At 41.8% G+C, this 9,994-nt stretch overlaps 1 protein-coding gene across 1 annotated transcript; it reads right to left on the reverse strand.

The window, feature by feature from the left end:
- Positions 1-853: 853 nt before the first annotated feature.
- LOC115780316 (bone morphogenetic protein 7-like) lies at positions 854-9,333 on the reverse strand. The gene is made up of 7 exons (XM_030729444.1): positions 8,661-9,333; positions 5,160-5,340; positions 2,272-2,420; positions 1,922-2,128; positions 1,753-1,826; positions 1,562-1,672; positions 854-1,472 (listed from the first exon to the last, which is right to left on the reverse strand). Exons 1-7 carry the CDS (start codon positions 9,055-9,057, stop codon positions 1,323-1,325), a joined length of 1,269 nt encoding a protein of 422 aa, XP_030585304.1. The 5' UTR covers positions 9,058-9,333; the 3' UTR covers positions 854-1,322.
- Positions 9,334-9,994: the final 661 nt, after the last annotated feature.

Raw genomic sequence — 9,994 nt, forward strand, 5'->3', positions numbered from 1 at the left:
TGCCACGGTTATGGCAGACGAGGTGCTGTACGCGCAGGTGAAACAAAGCTGAAGAAATAAATATTCCATGTTTAACTGTGCTTCAAATTTCAGTCTTCACAGCTCATTCATTGCTTACCAAGAAGTTTATAAGCCAAAATAGCTAATGATGAAAGTGTTGAGCCCAATATTGAGGAAAAAAAAAAACCCCTCATTTTAGAATTTCCTATAATTATTTAATTTCTTTAATGCAACAAAGATATAACACAGCCTCTCTTTGGGCAGCTGCAGCTCTTCTCTGATACTAAAAGGCAGCTAAAGAGGAAGGTAATGACAAAAAAAATGCCCTGATGCCACCTTTTTAAGATCAGTCACTGATGTCCCACCTACTTTAAGGCTTTCACATGTAAGGTGATAAAAAACTATACGCCTTACATTTTGTAGGTCCTGCTCCTGTGACGAGGCATCCAGGGGAGTGATTATGTGTTTGTTAGCGGGACGTTTGGGTCCTACGGGTTGCCAGTTGGAGCCTTCATTGATTGGGCTTGTTCCAGATCAGCCCACAAACATCCAGCCAGTGGGTGGTACATGTCAGTTACATCCATGATTGCCAGCAGAACATTTTATTGTAACAGCATGGTCAATGTTATTTATTTTAATATTTTGACAAATCACTGAATGACACCAAGGTTTATGAATCCCACCCACTGGCATTAACTGCTGCCATTCCTCACTGACCCGGTTCATTTGGTCTGCTGAACACCAGACTTTATTTCCCGTATCCAGACACAGGTTCATCACCTGCTCCAAGCAAAAAAAAAAAAAAAAAAAAAGGATGTGAGGAAGATGGATTTCTAGTTTTATCTGTTTTCAAATGAAATTAGTAAAAGACAATTCTTTATTCTCATTTCAAAGAGACTTCAAATAGAGATATTTGTTGCATATATGATAGCGCACAGACACACACACACACACACACACAAAACACAGACTACTTTGTACATTTTTTTAAGAATAAAAGTTTCTTCTGAGCCTGTGAAACTACTGCGTACTGCTTAAAGTCCTTTCAGTGCACTCTCTCTAGTTTCACACAAAAGAAAAAAAATAAAATCCATTACAAAAAGAAAAATCCACAAAATCCCTTTTTGTGACCAGTAGTTCTTTTTGGGCTGTGGTAGCGGTTAAAGCTGGCTCAGCTGCTGGTCATAAAAAAAAACAGACCCCCAGAATAAAGCTTGCTCTGCTGCAAAAGCTCTCTGGTGACCAGTCAATCATCTCTCCAGTTCTGCCTCTCTTCAGCATCTCTCTGGATTTGGGCAAGTCACAGAATGGAATATAAGCAGTCAGTGACAGCCACAGGCTCTGACCACCATGTTGCGGTATTTCTTGAGAATGACATTGGAGCTTTCATCAAAATAGAGCACGGAGATGCCTTGGAGCTGTGTAGGGGCACAGCAGGCTTTGGGTGCCATCTCTGGGTTGATAAAGTGCACCTGTGGCACAGAAGACATACAAATTTATCCTCAGAGAGAGTGGAGGTTACAGAGGAAATGCCTTTAATCAGGGACTGTTTGAGGCTTACCAGAGTTTGCACAATAGCGTGATTGGTGGCATTCATGTACGAGTTCAGAGGGAAGGCGCATTCTCCCTCACAATAATACGCTGCATAGCCCTCTGGTGCTATGATCCAGTCCTGGTCAGAGTAAAATATGTTTGTTAATTCTCACTTTGGGCACAAAGCATAAAAAATGCTGTTAAATATTTGTATTATACCTGCCATCCCAAATCCTTGAAGCTGACATACAGCTCATGCTTTTTGCATCCTTCTTTAGAGATGCCAATATTGGCTGAAAGAAGCCAAAAACAAATATCGGTTAAAACAACAGGTTCATAAAGCTATTGAAATGACCGTTCATGAGTGATGTTTTAAGGTTGCAGTAACCTGTTGCATCCTCCACTACCCTCAGTGCATCTTGAACAGTCCTCTGGGGTTTAGTGCGGTTTGACTGGCGTCCCTTGTGGCCATGGACTGAACGAACGCTGCGGAGTCGCACCTCATTGGCTTTGAAGAAGACAACCAGGAAAGGCTGCTTGTCCTGAGGCCCACTGCCTACTGCCAGCCCAGCTGATTGGGGGTTTCTCTTCTGACCTGCAGATGGAGACAGAGAGAAACCACAGAGACAACCATAGTTAGATAAATAAATAATTAAATATTTATTGATTTATTTATTTAAATTACTGCCATGGATCCATTGGACAGTGGGGTAGGATCAGTTTTGAATAATCACTCACCATGACTATCCTCCAGCACCAAGTGCAGGCCAAGGTTATGTTCAGGGTTGGCCAGCCACAGGCTACTTGTTGTGGTCAGGTCAAAGATCAACCATCCTTCTTCTGAAGCCAGAACTTCTCGTTGATCCAGCAGCAAAAGCTCCAAATCACTGAGGACAGCATAAAATGTAAATGCACTCAAGGGAGGTCAATGCAAAAAAGCTCCAAGTTTAAAGTAAAATCATTCCACCTCAGACTCAGTCAGCATTTCCACATAATAATAACAAATTGTGCAAAATGCATGAAACGCCACCCTGATGGGTTACCTAGCTCTTGTTTTTCAGTGCAAATTGATTTCATTCCATAGTGAAATTTATGGAAACCATGGATGATCTTGAAAATACAAACACATCTAAAAAGGAATGTGGTATGCTTTGGAAAAGGTTTGGCTTTCAGTATATGTGAGGTCCTGGAATACTTGGAGTGCAGAAGTATTAGGACCACTTGTTATGTTTTTTTGTCTTTTTTAAGCTCTCAATACCGCTACAGCGCATCTGAAGGTAACCAGTTATAGTGAGGTTAAGCTTCAGCAGTATGTGTGAGGGTAAACCCGCTAACAGTCACTGGTCAGAGACCCGAGTTCATTCTAAGCGGGAGCACATTTCATTTGCTGAAGTCCAAACTGAAGGCAAAATTCATCAAACAGGACAAATATTGCAGCAGTACGTGTGTGTGTGTGTGTGTGTGTGCGCCTCAGTTGACATTTTCAGAAAATAAACCATTCTAATTTAAAGTGTAAAAGTTTTGGCATCACCCCAGTTAAATTTCCTGACAGTTAACACACTAAATGATGCAGTCCTCCCACTGTGAACGTTATCAAAGCACCACTTTTAACACTGTTGTGTGTCCACTTAGGGGCAGATCTCAACAGACAATTACTTTGTTTATAGTCTGAGTTTCAGACGTCTGTCTTTTGTCCTGCTGCCTGCTCGTCTGTGTGGAGTGGCTTTTGTGTGTCTGAATGACAATGGTGCTGCCTTGAACACAGCCGGCAGTCCCACCGTCACAGATAACACTTTAATCTACATCTGCCGGCTGCACATGACCCCTTTTTATCCAAACTCATGATTTTAAAATCATTGCTGAACAGCTTTAATTCAGTACCAGCTGATGTAATAGGACCAGTCAAATGCACCTTCTGAGTGGTGGCGGTGTGTTATCAGCCATTTTACAAGCAAGGAACACGTAATACCTTGTACAGGTTCATTTTTTTGGTAAATCCTATAGTGATAATTCTTGTAATATCTCCTCCTCTGCAGATGCATGTTTCTCATATTTCTATGCACTGTTTCTTTTATAAAGATGAATTTGCACTCTTTAAACAAATTATGACTTGTATCTTTTAATCTTTAGTTTTATATGGGGGGGGCTGGTGTCAAAATTGGGTTTTGGCACAACTCTAGATGGAAAAAATGCTTGGAGATATGAAGATACACACCAGCCTTTATGTTTTGGCTTTTTGTAATCCAGGCAAGAAACAAAGGTGGGTATCCTTCCTGCCTGTGATCATTTCCAAAGGTTTTGGTTTCTGACTAAAACACAAACCTGGAAGTTCCCCCCCCCCATTCTTTTACATTAAAAGAATTGTGTCCCATCTCAGAAGCAACAAATCTGCTGTACATTACTGCAAAAACCGTGAGATTCAAGACTTTCAATGCCAAATTAAGGTATACAACATGTAGTCACAGGAAAGTGGCTCATGGTCAGCAGTAAGGTCGACAGTAAAAAGGTCTCAGTTTCTTTTAGTTTGGCACTATGCTTAATTTATGTCTGCGAAACCTTCTGGAAGTTTCTACATCTAATCCTGTCCAGGCAACAGAGTTACAAGACACTGAAAAGCTACTTGATAAGGCATCTTACTATATGCACCATATTATTTTTATATTATACCGATATCTATGATTTCCTATTGCTTTGTAAATGAATGTTTTGACACAACAGCAGTATTCTCAATAGCAACTTAAATGTTAAGTGGGTTTAAATAGTTGCTACTGTCAAAGTCTTGAAATGTGCTCTCACAGCCAAAAGCATAACAACATTAAAAAAGACCCAATGTGGACAGGGATTAAAGTTTGATGTGCATGTAAAAAAGAAAAGACCGGCTATAGGATTTGCCAACTAATACCAATAAAAGTACAGAAACATGGGAGGTATGATGAAGGGATAACCGCCCGTGTAATAGAAAAACTGACACCTTGAAGGTGCAGTGTTATTTGTAGTCTGAGCCATGTGATATAAATGCCTCTCTCCTGGGGGGAGAACTCCTCAGACAGCGCGAGAGAGCCACTGTATTTCTGTAATTGACTCTAATTTCTGTGTCAACAGTGCCAATACTGACATGAACAGCAGCACAAATAACCTGTGGGGAAGTGTAGCCCAACAACCCATTTTCTAAGAATAACAAGTGGAAAGTGTTTAGCACATGAGGACTCAAACTATGGAGTCCAACTAAATCATGTAAGAAATATTATAAATTCAAAAACTAAACTAAATAAAAAATTGTAACATATACATTCATTTACATTTTGTTAATCCTCATTTTCACGTGCATGTAAATGTGTGTAAACGCTACGCACAATTAGACTAACTGTACTTTCACACACAGTCAGCAATGCTCATCCCTGGAGGCGGGTATGCACAAGATATCATGGAGCTGTGCCAGTAGCTGATAAACACTGCCATCAGTACAGAGCCATACTGTGGAGGGTCTCTGATCACGGTTAAAAATTTGATGAGCCACCTATGAAATCTTAAACACCACTACAAAGACAGATCTGACACCCACAACAATATCAGCTAAACACAGAGTGAGCAGCAGTAGAAACCAGCAAAAAAGAAAACCTCTCTACCTGTTTGGAGGATCCTGCAGCACCTGGTAGAGACTGACTCTGAATGTTTCGTTCTCCTTGAGCTCCTGGATGAAGTCCTTGTAAATCCTGAACTCTGCTGCTGTGATGGCCTCTCCCTCTGGAATACGTGAAACGTCAAAGCGAAACTCTCTAGCATGGTGCTGGAAGAGATCCCGATCAACTACGAGAAGATGACAGACAAACCTGAACAACAGGTGGTGGCTTTGATGTGCTTTAAAAAGATTATCCTCCTATAGGCCATCTGGTTATGACACCATCATAATAAACGGTATTTTGTTTTCTCCCCAGCTAACACACACACACACACACACACACACACACACACACACACACACACACACACACACACAGAAGGTGAAGAAACTCCTTTTGACCCCTAAAAGGAAAGTTTGCACAGACACTGAAAAGGAAAACCGCTTAGTGCAATCAGATGGTAAAGCAACTGTGGTCTCTCAAAACATTCAGTCAGTTCTCTGATGTGTGTTACTCTGCCCGCAGCTCGGAAGCACTTGGGTTGAAATAGGAAAAATCCTGCTGCCATGAGTAAAATGACTGATCTAAACATCACTTTAGTCAAGTTTGCCATGCGGGCCCAAGTGAAGGAGAAAGAGAGAAAAAAAAAACACTCATGGCTCAGTTTGGCTCCCTGTTTAAATTGCACACATGTGCTGACCACAAGAAAAGGCCAGTTAAGGCACAGCCCGGAAAACCACAGCAGCTAGTGTACTTTTACAAACACGCTCACATAAAATGCAGAGAGCCACACAAATTCACATGTGCCATTACAACCAGCGTCTGTACCCATTGCAGCCCCCTGATCGTTTTGCAATATATATATGACTATTCGGTGAGCTCGATCTGATTGTTGGAGAAAGTGGAGCAGCAGCAGCTGGTGACACTGCGAGGTTTCCGCCCAGTCCTGAGCCGGCTGAAGCTCTCCAACACTCAGAGTTTCCAGAAAAATGGTGGTCAGAAGGACCCCAAAGCTTCCTGGAGCTTGCCAGTGTCATGTTTTTAGACCATTAGTCAATATGCTTGTCCTTGGAAAGAGCAGTGGAGGTCTCTGGTGAAGGTGTGCAGAGCAGCGATTAGCCATCTTAAATACACCCTGCCCACTGGTATACACTATATCATCAGCATGACATCATCCCGTGTTCCAGCCGATGGTCCACTATTGTTTCAGTGCTTAAACATCCATCCTCTCAGGACCCCAACGCTAGAAGCATTTTCGTGGCACTACAGAGCTCTCTCACACATGCTCTGACTCACAGACGTCTACAAACACTTAACACAGAAACACACGCACAAACCGCTCCTCGTTAAGAGCAGTGCATTCTGAACCCTGCTAGTCATTTGTTTGACCGCAATTAAATGCTGGAAGGGAAAGAGGGGTGATTTTATGAAAGCAATAATTGCTTGTAAGGACTTGGTGTGTTTATGTTAGGGACCATTAGCTGCAGAGATCAGACCTCAGATATGCAAACTTCCCTCTGGGAGGCATTTCAACACTTTGGATTACTCCTGACACTAAAAGGGCCACATAGCTGCAGAGCCATTATTGACCTATTGCAATTTTGCAGTGTCTTCTTTGCTTGGTTTAAAAATAATAATAATAATAAAATAAATCAATATAGGATTAAGATGTATCACAATCTGCACAAAAAAAAAAAAAAGTTCATCTCACAAGTCATGAAACTCTGACCTGCAAGTTTTTTTTTTCCCTAAAAGGCCATCTATTAATTTCAGACATGTTTTATCTTTCATTTGGATAAAAGATAGTGATAAATAGACCACCTTATTTCCACCCAGATCCATGAACATCTTTATATTTGACAACCCTGAAAAAGAACTAAGAAAAAAAAACTTTTCATGCATCTGCTGTAACACAAAAGAGAAGAGGGGTGAAAGCGTCACACACAGTAATAGGTTTCAGGGTGAGAGATATATATTCTGAGAATACAAATTTGCAGGGCGCTATAGCTGCTTTTTATAGTGATCATGAGCATGCTTATATACTGCACCTGTGAATCACAGGGTAAATTAAACCCTTTGCCCATCTCTCCAACACCATTCATGTCACTGATTAAAATGTGCCTGATTTATCTAAAAGAATAAAATGAGCTGCAGCAGCTCTCCGTCATACTGGAAGCTGTGGTCTTTGGAAGGGAAATACCGTAATCCAGTTCACTCTTGAAGCAATCATCAAGAGACCACCAAGATAGAGTCACTTTAGCACGATGTGGGAGCCTGCACAAGAGGCTGTGGTGAGCTTGACAGCGAAATAATACACGCTCATTGTTTCTTTTTTCCTCACTGCTCTTTAAAATCAAAGTCCTCAAATGTGAAACCACATAAATCTGCTATTGGTTTTCAGAAACAGCGTTTCCAGATCTCATTAGCTAAAGACTGTCAGTTAAAAGTTCAGGACTGGGGACATAAAATGTTATGTTTGAGATTTTCTTGTGGTCTCCAAATGTTTTGTATTAATGACATCTTTATGTGCTTGTTGCAAAAAAAAATAACTTTAATAGGCCCTGTTACATAAAGCTTCAGTTCCATCCCACTGACAAACAGAATGGAAGGTTAATGATTTCTTGGAGACGTATTTCAGGTGAACAAACCCCACTCTCTTCACATTGACCTAAATAACACTGTGCAAGCCCAGAGGCCAGAGTCGGTTTCAGATGTAACCACACTCTCAGGCAACATGTGGTCTGCTATTTTCCCGTAGTGATATCAGAGCTGCCACAAGATTTGCAGGATTTGCCTTTTATAAATTCAATAATGTCTGAATAAACCCAAGCTCACGCTGTCCCTCACGCAAACAGGCACACTGCAGATGGATGAACACACGCATGCACGGGCACCTGGAAGAACAGAGATTACTAAAGCAATAGCATGGTTAGATGCAGTTTGTATCTTGATCCTCATCAGCTCATCTCTCACTCCCTTGAAGTTGAGAAATGCCTGTTCAATTTCTAGTCATGTGAAACTAAACCACGCTAAAGCCTCTCCCCAAGAGCTTTGAAGGGATTCTGGGGAAATCAGATACATGCGTGTTATCATAACATTTACAGCCTGGATAATGCTTAATGCTTGATTTCAAGTAAATAGTCACCAAAAGTCACAGAATCAGAGACAACAGATTGTTGTAGCAGAGTCTGTAAAGGAACTGAAAAAAGTGAAAGTGCTGATTCCAAAACTGTGAATTCTGAGATGACTAAATCAAACACTCCGCCTAAACAAGATTTCAGTAATTTAGTCATATTGAAAATAATGTGTTTTATGAAAGTACCAAGCAATATGATCATAAATCCCTTTTGTAAGTCCCCACATGAATATGTAGTGGATAAAATTTAAAACATTTTAGGGTACTTCAAAATGTCCTAGTATAGGAATTAGGTTAAATTAAACGACACGATGTCACTAAGCAACTGAACACAGTTCTTGACTTCCCAAAGTCGTGCGTGCACTACTTACTGAGGTTGACAAAGCTCATCACCGTGTCTGCTTCTTCTAGGAATCGGCTGTCCTGTGGGGTCACCAGTGGGGAGGTCTGTGTTGGTAAAGCTGTCTCGTAGTTGGAATATCTGTGCTGTTCTGAGTCTATACTGATAGCATTGTAGAGGTCCAGCATGAAAATTGGAGCAGCGTTGCGTTTGGTGTACGCGTGCGGCCGCGGACGTTGCGGCAGCCCCAGGATAGAGAGGATCTCCCGCTGCATCTCTCTGCGCTCGTGGCTCCTCAGCCGCCGCTGGATAAAGCTGGAGCGCACTTCGTTGTCCACAGAAAAGTTAGAGAAGGCGACTCGCGTGGCCAACACGAAGTAACCCCACGACAGCAGGAACGTTATCTTTGCCAGGGCGCTTGTCACCATTTTTAGAACAATTTTTACGCGCGGTTCGAATTACTCGAAAGATATGACTGGCGATGCCGTTTCTTCATCAAGGTACCTCCTGCATGTGGATACAGTAAAAACGCACAGCCATCTATCTACATTGAATACCATTCATTCATAATCTGCCGTTGCGCGCGGTCTTTGGTGTGCCACAGCTGTGCACTCCTCTTAATGGCAACTTGGGGATGGATCTTACTGAGGCGGTGTGTCAGGGGAGGGGCAGGAGCAGTTCGGAATAAGAAAATGGGGGTGAGGGGCTGCAGGGTGTGGACGTCAGTGTTCTACATTGAAGTGCTCTCAGGTAATTACATGGATAGGAGTGGACCTTTGTAACTCAAATGTGGGGTACCTGCAGTGCGTCCCGTGTTTGCCCCCTGATGGAAGCAGGATCTAATCAGAATATTAAATTGCTGGTAATTTATTTTTGGACTCTGCGTACCAGCCAAGTAGCTTTGTGACCTTTTTCTGTGGTCATGCATGTTTTGTTTTTTGTCAGTCCTTCATTGTCATGCTTACTGCTGTGCAAACCCCATCTGTACATAACCGATCTGGGACCCATTCTACGAAGCACGTGTAACATTCATTGGCTCTGTTGTAGTTATGTGACTTGACTAAACCTAACAACCCTAATCACGCTCAGCGGTCACGGTGAAGTAGTTACCGACTAGTCGACCCAGGTGTTCCAAATCCACCGCGTTTACATAAAGAGCGGTTTGGCATCAGATGACTAATCACAGACAGGGAGAGGTCAAGAGCCGCATATTTACCATTAGACGCATAAACTGCGACATTAAACAAGTATGAAGAATTTGAAAAAAAATAAAAAATTTAATAAAAGCAACCAAAACCACGAGGAAAGTTGGCAAAATTCCCGAATTTTTAATCAATACCACCGCGCCATCATTGCGGCACAAAG

This window comes from Archocentrus centrarchus, chromosome 5 (assembly GCF_007364275.1).
Source record: "Archocentrus centrarchus isolate MPI-CPG fArcCen1 chromosome 5, fArcCen1, whole genome shotgun sequence".
In the NCBI taxonomy this organism is placed as follows: Eukaryota; Metazoa; Chordata; class Actinopteri; order Cichliformes; family Cichlidae; genus Archocentrus; species Archocentrus centrarchus.

Excerpts from the sequence above, each read along its gene's own strand:
- LOC115780316 (XM_030729444.1), bottom strand. The coding sequence starts at position 9,057 with ATGGTGACAAGCGCCCTGGCAAAGATAACGTTCCTGCTGTCGTGGGGT. Across the intron at positions 5,341-8,660 it reads GATGAGCTTTGTCAACCTCA|TTGATCGGGATCTCTTCCAG; the intron begins GTAAGTAGTGCA and ends ATCTTCTCGTAG. Across the intron at positions 1,673-1,752 it reads TCAAGGATTTGGGATGGCAG|GACTGGATCATAGCACCAGA; the intron begins GTATAATACAAA and ends TACTCTGACCAG.